This window comes from Muntiacus reevesi, chromosome 20 (genome assembly GCF_963930625.1).
Source record: "Muntiacus reevesi chromosome 20, mMunRee1.1, whole genome shotgun sequence".
Classification (NCBI taxonomy): domain Eukaryota; kingdom Metazoa; phylum Chordata; class Mammalia; order Artiodactyla; family Cervidae; genus Muntiacus; species Muntiacus reevesi.
Genome location: NC_089268.1, coordinates 10,926,560 through 10,942,556, shown reverse-complemented (window position 1 = coordinate 10,942,556; position 15,997 = coordinate 10,926,560). Strand labels below are relative to the sequence as shown.

The window sequence follows — 15,997 nt, the reverse complement described above, 5'->3', positions numbered from 1 at the left end:
TGACAGTGATTAGCAGTAATAAGGCTACTGTAATATAATTGGCAATGGGCAATCCCCAAGAGTTCTTTCCTGTCTACTATTCAGTGGCATAAGGAGAGGGGTTCTGAAGCTTTTCCCTTTTGAAGCTTTCCGGAGCATGTCAGTAAAGATTCCAATTCTGGTTAGCACCCTGAGTGGGGGAAACAGCTGAGACACACCAAGTTGGGCAAATCTGGATTTCAGTGTCTAGCATTAAAACTCATGGCTTTAAACACGTACTTAGCTAGTGGAGAAGACACTTCAGTGGGGCATTCCACAAAGAAACGCTGTAAGACCCAGGTTAAATCTTGACCAAAAACTGCAGGGAAAACCAAATAAATCCAAATACATATCTCAGCTCCAGAGGAGGCTTTTTAAGTGGTTATAGGAGCTATACCTATTGCAATATGAGATACTGGATAAGGCTGAAATTTACAGATAATAAAGAAGAAAGTTCACATCCCAAGTATAGCCACTTAGCAAAGCCTCACAGTTTAAGGTTATCTAAGAGTATTTCCCCTTGTATCTGTTGTAAGAGATGGAGATAATAATCCCCATTCAACAACAGCAACTATATGTACCTACCCAGAGGTGAATGGGAATACTCCTACTCTAGCAGGAGGTAGGGGAAGATTCCAGGGAAGGTTATAGTCCCTGAAATGAGAAGCCATCACAATCACACTAGAATCTCTTGAAGCACAGTAATGACTGGTCAATCACAAAGCAGTGACACAGCTCTTGCAGTTTTCAAATAACCAGATGTCATCCTACTAGCTTGTGTAGCAATGCTGTTTCCATCATTTTGTGGTATTACTATTAACTTTTTTAAGTTAAGGTAAATATTATATAAGGGAGGGAAAAAAACAAACCTTAAAGGTTGGAATGGAAAGTTCCTGTATCGCTCTATTCAAACTACACCTTTCCACTACACCCTAAACTAGCCTATGGGAAAACTGACCTAAGTGGATGAAATGGAAGAATTTCAGTTATGTGGTATGTGAGGGCTGCCTTAAGCCTTGTATATTCCAAACACAGGAACCATTCCTTTCAGAACCATGAAAAAGTGTACATAAAGGTGGAGGCCCATGGCAAAATGAGGGTCAGATTAAATACACAGCAAAATGCAGCCATCGTTAGACTAGAACCCATTTCTTCTTAGGTCTAATAAACTAGCTTAATGATTCCAGTGAGTTAAAAACAGAATTTGAGATTGATAACCATCCCTGCAGCTTTGCTGAGAGATTTAAACCAGTCCATATACACTAAAGCATATCTCTAGTACCTCCATGTAACAGGAAATCTAGACAGTCACAGGTAACACAAGGTGTAAACGCTTCACAGCTGACACGCTGACTGTGCGGTGGTGGAAGTCTCTTGGATAGTGGTATTTCACTCCAGACATTTTCTTGAGGTATTATTATTTCGTGTTCACAGTCTTAAAGCTCCAAGGCAGAAATCGTCAGCAGTTCAAAGGAGCTGATACTACTATTTCTTTCCTTCCATCCTTTTCATTTATCCTGAGGACTACCAACAAGATCACATTTCTTCATTATGAAAGTTCTTCTTCCCCCAGTGAATAGGAGTATGAAGTTATACAAGATGATTTTCACTAAAATTCCATGGGATGCTGACCCTTTACCATATTTCCTGAGGGAGGAACTTCAAGACAATGGCCAAAGCTGGTAACATAAGGAAATTCAAATTCTAGGGCTACATTTGTCACATGAACAAGAGCGCCAGAGAGCCCAGAAACCTGAGTGAGCTCTGGTCATTAAGGGGTGAGCCTCGGCGTTTGCCAGATTTGTTTCTCTTGCCTCCTACTAAGCGCATACTTAGAGTATACCAGGCAATTCTTTGCGTGGAGGGACAGGGAGGGCAGGAAAGCAGGGGAAGGGAAGAGGACCAGAGTGTGATTTTAGACCAATGCAGGTGAACTCCAGGTTGGATAATTCTATCTTCTGGCTACTGGCTCTTCCTCTGTCCCCTCTAAGAACATTAGACATGCCACACTGGAGAGGACCAGTGATCCTTTTTGTTCATCATTCTGCCTTTGACAGAAGCACTGAAAGGGGAGTCTGTGGAGGGATGCAGTGGGTAACTCCATTGTGTATCACCAAATAACCCTAGTTTCCTATAATTCCTTTTGGAAAGTCATCATGCAAGGATTCCTCTTAAACCTTCTGCACACATACAGTTTCTTATAGCACCACTTCTTGAACAGAGAGCCCTAGGAGTTTCTGATTTGCTACAAGAAGTGCTTGTAGGTGCTAAGGCTGCAAGGGCCAGCCCTAGTATTTTGGGACCCGAAGCACATGTCCTGGATCTTGACTGAGTACCTGACCTAACACTACCCTCCGCTTTCATCCTTTTCAGAACTGGAGCTCACATTTTAAAGATGTGTACCTCCACCCCTGATGATTTTTGCTGTTCTCTAGACCTTTTCTCCTTTTACCACATACTTTGTAAGTAAGGTCCCTAGAAGTGCACAGATCACTTAAGGCATTACCATGGTCTTTCATGAGATGCTATTTTCTGTGTTGGCTCCACACACCCTGCAGCACTCTGACCCCTCTTCCCTCATGTCAGTGCTTAGATTTCTTTCCTGAGCTCTTTCCAGAGCTCACTGTCTCAGTGGTTACTGATTCTTCTGTTAGGGCACTATTTCACACTAACCTACAGAAAATCTCACCTGACACTTTTCTGAGTATTCACAGCCCAGTCTGTGAATCTTCTGCAAATTTTTTTTAATCTCCTCTGGTTTATCTTCACTGCCTGGAAGTAGTGACATTTTATTGCATTGTAATATCCTACTTTCGGGTTATTTATAAAATTCTTAAATAAGGTTAAACCAAGCATCAACTGATAGGGAACTTACTCTGTTAACATTCTCTCAGAAAGATGTTTATTCTTAAGTCTCTCAGTTGTTTCCTAAGCATGAGAGGATATTCCCATAAACTCATAGTAATTGCTATTTTTAAAATTGTCTGAGTGGAAAATCACAACAAAAAGTCTTTAAAAGTCTGAGCAAATTAGATCTTGTTCCTTCTTGAATGTATATTTCTTTTTGATAAGTCAGGCATGATTCCCCATAAAGGAAACCATTTTATCTTTCCTCTAGTAGGGCATGTATGATTAAGACTTTAGTGACACTACTAAATCATTATTTTACCATCTCGCCAGTTCAAGGTGAGTTTGCTTATGAACTTCTGTCCCATCAACAGACCTTGAAGCACAGCAGAGAGCAGTATGGGTCAAGATAAGAGTGCTGGGGAGGAATTAAGTAGGAAGAAAGAGGGGGAAATAACTTTCAGCGTCAGGGCAAAACCTAGCTAGGTTGAAGGGTTTTTTTTTTTTTTTTTACTTAAGTCAAAATAACATGATTTTAAAAAGCCACAGTGATAGAGGCAGGTGAGAGGCAACAGGCTGAGATGTTTATGCTACCGTATAAAACACATTTTCAGTTCTGACACCACCAAGGGCTAAGGAGATTGCTGGTAGGAAGTCATAGTGCTGGGAACGCTGATGTGCCAGGGACCCCAGGGAGACAGGCAAAAACCTGTGAGGGGCAGCTGTGGAAGAGAGACAGGACACGGCTGGCAATAGTGGGCTCAGCAGGAACCAAGCTCTCCTATGATCCCCACCAAGCCATGACCTCAGCCTAGCCCAGAGTGAACCGTTTCTTGATTTAAATTTCAAACAAACTGTGTTACAGACGGGAGAGATGATACAAGTGAGCTGCTACTGTTGTTTACTTCCTACCACAGCATCACAACAATGACAGGCATGACAGAGAGGAAGCTTAACCCTGAACAATCTGATTGTAACATCAGCCAAGATGACAGGAGCTTAGTTTCCTTTCCAAACAAGGCAGAATCCACGTCTCACTTATTTCTGTGCCTCCCCTGCCTCCCACCTTGCTGGCTACTTCCTGTTCCATTCTACTGCCGCGGCACTTCTCAGGTCCGCTACAGAAACCAAGCTCTGAGACACAAAACCTTTGGTGACTCTGTGGGTGACTGACCGAGGAGATGGGGACTCTGCCCTGTTCACACAGGTTGTGGAGCAAGCAAAGGTCTCTGCCATGAAATCAGGCGGTGAAATGACCCTACAGTGTGGAGAAGATTCCACCTAGTGTGCTGAGGGCCAAGAGGACAGGCGAGACGTGATGCCTGAGCCACGCACAAAGTGGCCGGCCACTCCCCAGAACGCGGGCATGCTTTGCCCCATCTTCCATCCAAGTCAGGACCGCTAGTATAAAGGACGCCGCCAAGAGTGAGCTGCACGTCCCGGCTGACTTGTCCAGCACTGGGCGGAGTCTGTCACAGGTGGTGCGGCTGCTGGTGATCTCCTCCTCTCTCCTCGGCAAAGACGGCTGAGCCACTGCTGTCAGAGCTCGAAGAGGGGGTTATATTTCCTAATCTCTTCAAGAAGTTTTTCTTTATCCTGGTTGGCTTGAGCCAATGCTTGTTTAGTTTCTATAAGTTCCTTTCGTAGGGTAGGTAGTTCATTCACCTGAGGAACAACAAAGAATTCATGATGAATCAATAAGGTAACACACCTTGCAAAAACATCCAGTAAGGGAACAAGGAGGGAGAATTTAAGCAGCACAATCTGCAAGTTTGGTCAATGACCAAGAGAACCAGCAAGGTCTTTTCTCAGAGGCTAATCCCCTCTTCAGAGCTCATCAGCTGCAGGGACAACAGCAGGTGGAAGATGTCATCAGCAAGCATTCATCTCTAGCTCCTGACTTCCAGCCTCGGTTCAGCACTTCCAGAAGCTGCTGCTAGGTGACAAGAGCCCAGACCGCCCAGCTGTACCAGCACAAGCAACTTTGTCAGCCCTCTGGGTTTTGCCCACTTCTGTGATTACAGCCCTGAAGGGTTTACAGGAAAGGTACTGTTCAGTTAGGGCCTCACCTGTGGACCAAAAGCCTCTCCGCTGGGCACCAAAAACACCTGTTCTTTGGGGGGCTGCCTCTTCTCACTCTTAGATGCTTTGGCTGATGGTCTGTCTTGAGCAGCAGCTGGAAAAAAGTAAAGGCTCGAATGACAAACTGCAAGCAACACGCGGACTGTTCCTAGTTGTCACCATTTCCTTACAGGAGCAAAAAGGTAGTGAAGCCAAGAGGCTGACGAGCCCAACTCACCGCCTATGTGGAAGACACCATCGTCACTCCGACTCAGCACGGCGTGCTCCACAGACAGAGTGATGGGGATGGGGCCTGGAGAGGTGGGGTAGATGGGGGGGATATCATCCTGCAGGAAAGAGAGAAGCCGTGTGAGACCCCCAACCAACTCAGAGCAGCTGAGGTAACAAGCCATGCTTCCAACCGTGGAGCTGGAAGCACTTTGCCATCACTGTTTATCCATACACTCTAGCGAGGCATGAGAGGCATAGTGACTCTCTCCCATTCTAGACACAGTGAGACTGAGGATCTGCTACCACCTGTGGGCTTGCACAGTCATGCTGCATGCCAAAGGCCAGGGCTAGAGACAAGGCCCCCCTCACTTAAACCTAGAACTTTCCGCTGGCACTACATACTTAGGTACTACTATAGTACTGAACGCTAACATGCCTTTCCTCACTTGGTCCTCCTCACATTTCACAGGGACATGAGAAGAAGTTAACAGTTGTCACTGTTAACAGGGTCAAGGGTCAAGAATCCCTTGCTTGACCAAGTCTAGGGTAAACCCCAAAGTTCCTCTCACCTTTAGAGTGACCCTGGAGTTCAGGAGCTCAATCTGCATGGGAACCACCACTGGGATCTCCTCATCCTCCAAGAAGGGCCCCAGGCCACTAAGCACCGAAGTGAGCAGCTCAAGGTCACAGCCCTGAAGCAACAAATGCAGGAAGCCATTCTGTGTGGCCAGAGGGGAATGAACAGCTGCACCAGGCCCCACCTCAAAGCGAAGGCCCACAGCTGGCCTGATGTGGCCAGTCTTCAAAGTGGAGGAGTCCTGAAAGTTTGTGCCTTTGCGAAGCAAGACAGAAGGAAAAGATATTAATTAATTACCAGCCAGTGATTGCTCTAAGCACTTTAATATATAGTTAATATTCATAACCATTGTGATTATCTGGGTCGTGAAGATCTTTTTTGTAAAGTTCTGTGTATTCTTGCCACCTCTTCTTAATATCTTCTGCTTCTGTTAGGTCCATACCATTTCTGTCCTTGATTGAGCCCATCTTTGCATGAAATGTTCCCTTGGTATTACTATTTTCTTGAAGAGATTTCTAGTCTTTCCCATTCTTTTGTTTTCCTCTATTTCTTTGCATTGATCACTGAGGAAGGCTTACTTATCTCTGCTTGCTATTCTTTGGAACTCTGCAATTCAGATGGGTATATCCTTCCTTTTCTCCTTTGCCTTTTGCTTCTCTTCTTTTCACAACTATTTGTAAGGCCTCCTCAGACAGCCATTTTGCTTTTTTGCATTTCTTTTTCTTGGGGATGGTCTTGCTCCCTCTCTCCTGTACAATGTCACGAACCTCCATCCATAGTTCATCAGGCACTCTGTCTATCAGATCTAGTCCCTTAAACCTATTTCTCACTTCCACCGTATAATCATTAGGGATTTGATTTAGGTCATACTTGAACGGTCTAGTGATTTTTCCTACTTACTTCAATTTAAGTCTGAATTTGGCAGTAAGGAGTTCATGATCTGAGCCACAGTCAGCTCCCGGTCTTGTTTTTACTGACTGTATAGAGCTTCTCCATCTTTGGCTGCAAAGAATATAATCAATCTGAGTTCAGTGTTGGCCATCTGGTGATGTCCATGTGTAGAGTCTTCTCCTGTGTTGTTGGGTGAGGGTGTTTGCTCTGACCAGTGTGTTCTCTTGGCAAAACCCAGTTAGCCTCTGCCCTGCTTCATTCTGTGCTCCAAGGCCAAATTTGTCTGTTACTTCAGGTGTTTCTTGACTTCCTACTTTTGCATTCCAGTCCCCTATAATGAAAAGGACATCTTGTCTCATGATGGTGTGATCACTCACCTAGAGCCAGAATCCTGGAATGTGAAGTTAAATAGGCCTTAGGAAGCATCACTATGAACAAAGCTAGTGGAGGTGATGGAATTCCGGTTGAGCTATTTTAAATCCTAAATGATGATGCTGTGAAACTGCTGCACTCAATATGCCAGAAAATTTGGAAAACTCAGCAGTGGCCACAGGACTGGAAGAGGTTGGTTTTCATTCCAAAGAAAGGCAATGCCAAAGAGTGCTCAAACTACCGCACAATTGCACTCATCTCACACGCTAGTAAAGTAATGCTCGAAATTCTCCAAGCCAGACTTCAGCAATACGTGAACCGTGAACTTCCAGATGTTCAAGCTGGTTTTAGAAAAGGCAGAGGAACCAGAGATCAAATTGCCAACATCCACTGGATCATCCAAAAAGCAAGAGAGTTCCAGAAAAACATCTATTTCTGCTTTATTGACTATGCCAAAGCCTTTCACTGTGTGGATCACAATAAACTGTAGAAAATTCTTAAAGAGATGGGAATACCAGACCACCTGACCTGCCTCTTGAGAAATCTCTATGCAGGTCAGGAAGCAAAAGTTAGAACTGGACATGGAACAACAGACTGGTTCCAACTAGGGAAAGGAGTACGTCAAGGCTGTTTATTATCACCCTGCTTATTTAACGTATATGCAGAGTACATCATGAGAAACACTGGGCTGGAAGAAGCACAAGATGGAATCAAGATTGCCGGGAGAAATATCAATAACCTCAGATATGCAGATTACACCACCCTTATGGTAGAAAGTGAAGAAGAACAAAAGAGCCTCTTGAAAGTCAAAGAGGAGAGTGAAAAAGTTGGCTTAAAGCTCAACACTGCAAACAAAGATCATGGCATCTGGTCCCATCACTTGATGGCAAATAGATGGGGAAACAATATAAACAGTGGCAGACTTTATTTTGGGGGGCTCCAAAATCACTGCAGATGGTGACTGCAGCCATGAAATTAAAAGACGCTTACTCCTTGGGAGAAAAGTTATGACCAACCTAGACAACATATTAAAAGGCAGAGACATTACTCTGCCAACACAGGTCTGTCTAGTCAAGGCTATGGTTTTTCCAATAGTCATGTATGGATGTGAAAGTTGTACTATAAGGAAAGCTGAGCACCGAAGAATTGATGTTTTTGAACTATGGTGTTGGAGAAGACTCTTAAGAGTCCTTCAGACTGCAAGGAGATCCAACCAGTCCATCCTAAAGGAGATGAGTCCTGAATATTCACTGAAAGGACTGATGCTGAAGCTGAAACGTCAATCCTTTGGCCACCTGATGCGAAGAACTGACTCATTTGAAAAGACCCTGATTCTGGGAAAGATTGAAGGTGGGAGAAGGGGACAACAGAGGCTGAGATGGTTGATGGCATCACCGACTCAATGGATTGAGTTTGAGTAAACTCCGGGAGTTGGTGATGGACAGGGAGGCCTGGTGTGCTGCAATCCATGGGGTCGCAAAGAATTGGACATGACTGAGCAACTGAACTGAACTGAATATTCATAACAACCCTGTACCAGAAGTATTATTATCTTCCCATTTTACAAATGAAAGAACTAAGGCACAGAGAGTAATTTGCCAAAGTAACAAAACTTGTGGACTTCCCTGGTGGTCCAGTGGTTCAGAGTCTGACTGCCAAGGAAGGGCACACGGGTTCGATCCCTGTCCTGGGAAGATTCCACATGCCACAGGGCAGCAAGGTCCTCGCACCACAACTACTGGAGCCCATGTTCTAGAGCCTGTGCTCTGTAACCACAGAAGCCACTGCAGTAAGAAGCCCACACACTGCAACTAGACAGCACTCCCCACTCGCTGCAACTAGAGAAAGCCCACATGCAGCAGTGAAGACCCAGTGTAGCCAAAAATAAATAAATAATTTTTTAAAAACCAAAAAGTAGCACAGCTTGCAAGTAGCAAGGTAGGAGCTGCATGCAAGCTGCCTGACTGCAAAGACCATGGGCTTGGCCACTGTGCTCTAATGCCTCTCATGGTGGAAGGGACAGTAAGGACCAATTAAAAAGCTTGTCTTGCTTAGAATCAGAGGCAGTGGGCTAACAGCCAAGGTGAAGCTAAAACAGAGGACCCTCGGGAGTTCCCTGGAGGTCTAGTAGTTAGGTCTCGATTCTTTCACTGCTAGGACCCAGGTTCATCCCCTGGATCAGGAATTGAGATCTTACAAGCCCTACAGTGCAGCCAAAAACAAATAAACAAACAGTAGACCCTCAACTCTGCTAAATTTGATAATCTCTTCCTTTCTCCAAGTCTTGGTCCTCTCATCTTTCTCTCAGGAAGCCAAGCAGGATCTATGCTAATTTACTCGAAACTGCATGAAGAATAACCTCAGGTGCAGCCAAACCTATGAAACAACTTACAAACCTATAAAACTGCAAATTGGTACAACTATTCTGGGGAAAAAAAAATGGGCATTATCTAGCAAAATTAAAGCTATACCTACCCTAATGACCTACCAATTATTTCCTCAGGAATATAAACCTGGAGAAACTCTCCAACATACATAACAGGAGAAATATACAAGGATGGGCATGTGAAAACAATCCTATTTGAAACAGCAAAAAAACCTGGAAACAAACATGTCTGTTCAGAATAGAATGAAGAAATAAACAGAGTAAAGAATACTTGAGAGATTTTGGGGGTGATGGTGATGGTTGCAGAGCTCTGTAAGCTTACTAATATTTATGAAAGTACACACAAACAGTGAATTTCATAGTATGCATATTATACCTCGTTAAAGCAGTTTTTTAAAGTCATACATTTCTACAATAGAATATTATTAAGTAGTGAAAATGAATGAATTATAGCTAACTCAACAACCTAGAAGGATTTGAAGAATATCATAGTACTTGAAAGGAGAAAATCACAAAAGAATATAAACGATAATTCCACTTAGAAAAACTTGAAAGCCTGCACAGCTAAATAATACATTGATTAAAAAAAAAAAAAAAAAAAAACATGTGGAAGAATTGTAAAGCAAGAAAATGAAAAATACAAATTCAGGATAGTGATCGATCCCCTATAATAGGTGAGAGGCAAGAGGAAGGTGCTAGAGAGGGGCTCCCAGGGCTCAAACTTAATGGTACTATTCTATTTATTAAACTAGGTAGTGGGTACATACATTCATTGTATTGTGATTATTTTATACCTTATATATATATTTTGACAAGCATTCTAGTTTACAAGCATATCTACTCAATATTTTAAAATATAATTTAAAAAAAACGAAGCATGTAGTTTAAGTCCAGATATTTTCTGCCATCTTTTAAAGTATAAATGATAATTTACATCAAAGGACTGAATCAGAAGCTCCCTGATCAGATACAGCTTGATGTTAGCAGCCCCACAAAGATGTGGACACTGTCCTCTCATATGAGGGTAAGGAGCACCTGAGAGGTGAGGATGGAGACTAGCCTACTGAGTACAAAGCCTCAGTGAGAGCTCTGGGAGGCTCCTTGTGAGAAGGAGGCTTCATTAGACCTCTTCCTCCCTCTGACGGCTACTGGAGAGAAGCATCAAGGACGTGGCACTAGGCTGGCTGCCCCTGGAGCACAGATTGTCCTCCTCCCCACCCCAGCGCAAATCCCACCAGCTCCCCCGGAATCCCACCATCCTCACCTGGGCACTGCCCGTGCAGGAACTGCCAGAGTCCCATAGTGCCCGGCTGCTGGAGGGTCAGCTTCTCTGCTTGCAGGGCCACAGTCAGGTCCTCACCACGTACCTCAACCCCCAGAGACACCTCATTCACCTTCAGGACCAGAACTGAGACCTGTAACGGGAGCTTCGCTTAGCTGAGTCCCAAGCTGCCAGCTGAGAGCCCACCCTCTGCAGAGAAGAAAGCAGAAGTGCTGACCAGGTGAAGACTGAGGGCTTCCCCACTGGGTGAGACTGAACTGGTGGCCTCCGGTGACGCCTGGCTGTAACTGTCCACAACAGGGCTCCCTTGAGCACCAGCACTGTCCACAGCATTGGGAAGAGATCCCGGTGGAAGAGATTCTGGACCAGACTCTGCAAAAGAAAGATAACAAGAGTTGGAGAGTCAAAAAATTCTACTCAAATCCAATCTCTAGTGACAACTGTAAAAACGAAAAATTTATGACATTCATGAGAAAACTGGAAATTTCAAGACTAACCGGATATGTAATGAATTTAGGGAATTATTGTTAATTTTTTAAAGTGTGACAATGGTCTTTGGTCATGTTGGAAAAAGTCTGTAAATGGAAGCAACCCAAGCGTCTATGAACTGAAGAACGGTTAAACAAAATGTGGTACAAATGAAAAATAAATACTAGCCTTAAAAAGGAAGGAAATTCTGACATGCTACATACATCATAAATGAACCACAGGGACATCATGTTAAATGAAATAAGCCAGTCATGTACCTAAAGTGGTCAAACTCATACAGACAGAAAGTAGAATGGTGGTTGGTAGGGTCTGGTGGAAGAGGGAATAAGGAGTTATTGTTTAATGGGTACAGACTTTCAGTTTTGCAAGATATAAAGGTTCTAGAGATAGACAGTGGGTGATGGTTGTACAATAATCTGAAGGTACTTAATGCCACTAAATTATAGTTAAAAATAGTTATGATGGTAAATTTTATGTTATGTACATTTTACCATAATTTTAAAAACTTTTAATTTGGTTAAAAATCTGTATTTTCTAGAGATGTGTAATGAAAATATTTATATATTTATGGATAAATGATATGGTTGGGATTTGCTTCATATTAATATGGGAAGAAGGGAAGACGGCAGAAAAATAAATGAAATAAGAATTGCCATGACATCTGGTCCCATCACTCCATTGCAAATAGATGAGGAAACAGTGGAAACTGTGGCAGACTTTACTTTTTTGGGCTCAAAAGTCACTGCAGATGGTGACTGCAGCTGTGAAATTAAAAGATGCTTGCTCCTTGGAAGAAAAGTTATGACCAACCTGGACAGCATATTAAAAAGCAGAGACGTTATTCTGCCAACAAAGGTCCGTCTAGTCAAAGCTATGGTTTTTCCAGTAGTCATGTATAGATGTGAGAGTTATAAAGAAAGCCGAACGCCAAAGAATTGATGCTTTTGAACTGTGGTGTTGGAGAAGACTCTTGAGAGTCCCTTGGTCTGCAAGGAGATCCAACCAGTCCATCCTAAAGAAAATCAGTCCTGAATGTTCATTGGAAGGACTGATGCTGAAGCTGAAACTCCAAAACTTGGTCACCTGATGCGAAGAAAAGACCCTGATGCTGGGAAAGATTGAAGGTGGGAGGAAAAGGGGATGACAGAGGATGAGATGGCTGGATGGCATCATGATGTAATGGACATGAGTTTAAGCAAGCTCCGGGAGTTGTTGATGGACAGGCAGGCCTAGCGTGCTACAGTTCATGGGGTTGCAAAGAGTTGGACACGACTGAGTGATTGAACTGGATTGATATTCTCTTTTTATTTTATTTTCATTTAGATACTCTTAAGTGACAATTTTAGGCTTCCCTGGTTGCTCAGTGGTAAAGAATCCACCTGCAATGCAGGAGTCACAAGAGACGTGAGTTCGATCCTTGAGTAGGGAAGATCCCCTGGAGGAGGGCATGGCAACCCACTCCAGTATTCTTGCCTAGAGAATCCCATGGACAGAGAGCCTAGCAGGCTACAGTCCATAGGGTTGCAAAGAGTTGGACACAACTGAAGCAACTTAGCATGCACAAAAGGGACGATTTTAAAAGTTTTCATTTCGATAAGCTGAAAGAACTAGTCTAACTCCTAGTGGGGTTTAATCTACCTCCTGAAAGTTACTCATTTTACTATAGACAAAAAGCTTCTAGTTATTTTCCAACAATGAAATACATAGTTAAGCAAAAGATAGGCAACACACACACACACCGTTGATAGAGCCACATAATTAACCCTACTGCCATCGCTCCATGGCTGTAAGACTAGTGCTCTCTTCTTTGAGTATTGGTCTGTGATTAGGGTCAAGTACCTATCCATAACCTAGAAGACGTGAGGATAAATTCAGAGTCACAAATCCACTAAAATTTCACTCTTCTTTGGTTTTGATTAAGAAAATATCTGCTTTATCAAAGCTCAGCTCGTTCTGCATCCTGCCGGTCACACTACAGGCATCAGAAGAACCCTCTTGAGGCTCTGCAGCTCTGCCTGGCTCTGCTTCCACCTACCAGACTCCAAGAGCATCACAAAGCTCTCACTGCCATCACTGTCCACCGAAATCCGGTCTTCAGGGCCGCTGTTATCCAACGAGACGCCATCAAATGACTGCTGGGATGCTGTCCTCTTCATGGAGAAAAATCGGAGTCGGGCAGCACCTCCACTTACAGGGGCTGCCACCCCGTCATCTACCTTGGCCACAGGCTCCCTGTATAAAAAACAAAAACAGAAACCACGAACGTGGCTTAGGAGGCACGTTGTTTCATTCCCTTGCAATACCCATCCTTTTCAGCCCAGACAGTTACTGTAAGCATAAACTTTGATGTCAACTATTACCTGCTGTAGAAGGGGGGTCACACCATTTTTCAACTGCTGGGCCTTTCTGAACCCTCCTATTCCAGCATTTCAAACTGCATAGGCAGTTCTCCCATGTCAAATGTCAAGGTTATTCAGGATTATCCTATGTATAGCAGAGACCTACTACCTACAGCCTTGGTGTTTATGAGTTGTACCCAAAGCCATTCCTCAAGCATTTACTGAATAACTTCTGCATACAAAGCACCATACAAGACGCAGGGCAGTGGTGGGCAGTGATGAATAAGACACCCCCTGTCCTCAAAGAAAGTGTATTCTATCAGGAGAGGGGACTAAACACAAGTCACATTCAATGGTAGTAAGTCACACACTGTAAGAGGGACAGGGGTACAAGCCAAAGGCTAGACAACACCAAAAAAGGGAAAGGATAAAGAGAAGGGCATCGAGAATGGCTCTGAGGAGACATGATGTGTGAGGTGGTCCCTGAAGGACTGTGAAGCAGACAGCACGGAGGCCCTTCCGTGGGGAAGAAACAGCCTGAACAAACCTGTGGCACCAGAAAACAAAATGTACCTTGGAGACTAGCAAGCAGCTCAGCTCAGCTGGAGCATAGGCTTTGGTGGGGGAGAGCAACAGAAGATTAAGTTAAAAGGTTTCTTTAAAGAAACTTGTAAAGACCTTTTAAGTACACCCTCCTGTGTTATAGGTGAAGAAACTGACTCAGTTTCAGCTAAAAGAATTAAGAAGAACCCAAGTCTCCTAAGTTCTTGCTAAGTGCTTTTTTCACTTAACCACATGAGTTGCAGCCAGATCATAGGAAACCCTGGATAAAAGACCATGCATGAAAGTGCTCTGAAAACTGTGACGTGTTGGAGGCAGATGAGAAATCTCGGTACTGCCCACTCAGTATTGCTATGACGCTAAAACTGCTCGAGAAAACAGTCTATTTTTAAAAAAAAAAAATAATGTGTCATACGGATATATCAAAATAATTGATAATGCCACACTAAGAAGGTCAAACTCAACTCAGAATAAAGAAAAAGCCAGAAAGATTTAGAATAGGGAAATAATAGGATTATACCTGTGTTTTAGGAAGTCTGACCTGCCTTTTTCTTTTTTTTTTTTTTTTGACCTGCCTTTTTCAAATAAGCTAGAGAGAGAAAGACATCCAACAAGGAAATCAACTAATAGTGTACTAAAATACTCCACCTGAGGGAGCAGACAGGAAAAACTGATGTGAGACTCCCTAGAGCCCTATACTCAGTGTCACCCTTGTAGGAGCATTAGGGGAATTCATCTAAAGGAGAATTCATTAAAAAGTAACTTCTCAGGCTTCATCTCAGACCTCCTAGAAGAGGAACTCTGCGGGTAGGGCTCAGCACTCTGTGTTTTAACAAGCCTCCAGATGATTCTGAAGTATGCCTAAGTTTAAAAGTATGGTCAGAACCTGACAAATGCCTGGAAGAGGCAGAGCTTGAATGAGCAGCAGAATGAGGAAAGAAAAAAAGAGCTGGTCTGGGATAAGAAATTTAGTTTTACACATGTGAGGTTTAAGGCACCCCTGGAGATCCATGTGGAACTATGTGCAGTAGATAGTTTTAAAGGAATAGCAGGGGAGGGAAGGAAGTCAGGACTGAAAACAAGGACTCCTGCAGAAGTGAGGCAATGGACAAAATAACCAAGAGAAAAAGTACAGCTGACCCTTGAACAACACAGGTTTGAACTGCACAGGTCCACTTATATGGACCTTTCTTTTCTCAATACTACATACTATAGTACTACAGGGCTTCCCAGGTGGCTCAGTGGTAAAGAATCCACCTGCAATGCAGGAGACGCAGGTTCAATCCCTGAGTCAGGAAGATCCCCTGGAGAAGGAAATCGCAACCCACTCCAGTATACTTGCCTGGGAAATCCCATGGACAAAGGAGCCTGGTGGGCTATCGTCCATGGGGTCGCAAAGAGTTGGGTATGATTTAGCGACTGAACATGCACACATAGTACTACATGATCTACAGTTAGTTGAATCCATGGATGTGTTGAAATCACAGATATGCCGGAATCATTTTATAGGTAAGGCCAACTATAAGTTACATGCAGATTTTCAACTGCACAGAGATTCAGTGCCCCTAACTCCCATATTGTTCAAAGTTAACAAAATTCATTCAAAAATGCAGAATGATCTAAATCTGAAAGTTTGGCAAATTCATCAAGAACCTTAAAATGTTTGTAGTGTGTGACCCAATAATTCTACTTCCTAGGTTTTATTCTAAAGATTTAGATATGAATAAAGAGTCATGTTCACAAAAATAAGAACATTTAACACAGCATTGGTTTCACCTGAGAAAAAAGTAGAACCAGACTAAATGACCCCCCCAAGTCTAGATTGTGAATTGGATGAATAAATTACGATACATCTATTTGCAAGAATATAATAGAGCAATTCGCCAAAGAATTGATGCTTTTGAACTGTGGTGTTGGAGAAGACTCTTGAGAATCCCTTGGAC

General features: G+C 43.3%; 1 protein-coding gene across 2 annotated transcripts in view; it reads right to left on the bottom strand.

Annotated features, from left to right (window-relative positions):
• Nucleotides 1-2,903: 2,903 nt before the first annotated feature.
• Nucleotides 2,904-15,997, bottom strand: part of BLTP3A (bridge-like lipid transfer protein family member 3A) — a 68,666-nt gene continuing 55,572 nt past the window's right edge. For both annotated transcript variants that reach the window (XM_065912450.1, XM_065912451.1), the window contains 7 exons: nucleotides 13,190-13,386; nucleotides 10,883-11,037; nucleotides 10,648-10,798; nucleotides 5,727-5,989; nucleotides 5,165-5,273; nucleotides 4,935-5,041; nucleotides 2,904-4,530 (listed from right to left, as the gene is read on the bottom strand). In XM_065912450.1, the coding sequence (XP_065768522.1) occupies nucleotides 4,405-4,530; nucleotides 4,935-5,041; nucleotides 5,165-5,273; nucleotides 5,727-5,989; nucleotides 10,648-10,798; nucleotides 10,883-11,037; nucleotides 13,190-13,386 (1,108 nt within the window). In that variant the 3' untranslated portion in view covers nucleotides 2,904-4,404. The remainder of the gene's footprint in view (nucleotides 4,531-4,934; nucleotides 5,042-5,164; nucleotides 5,274-5,726; nucleotides 5,990-10,647; nucleotides 10,799-10,882; nucleotides 11,038-13,189; nucleotides 13,387-15,997) is intronic.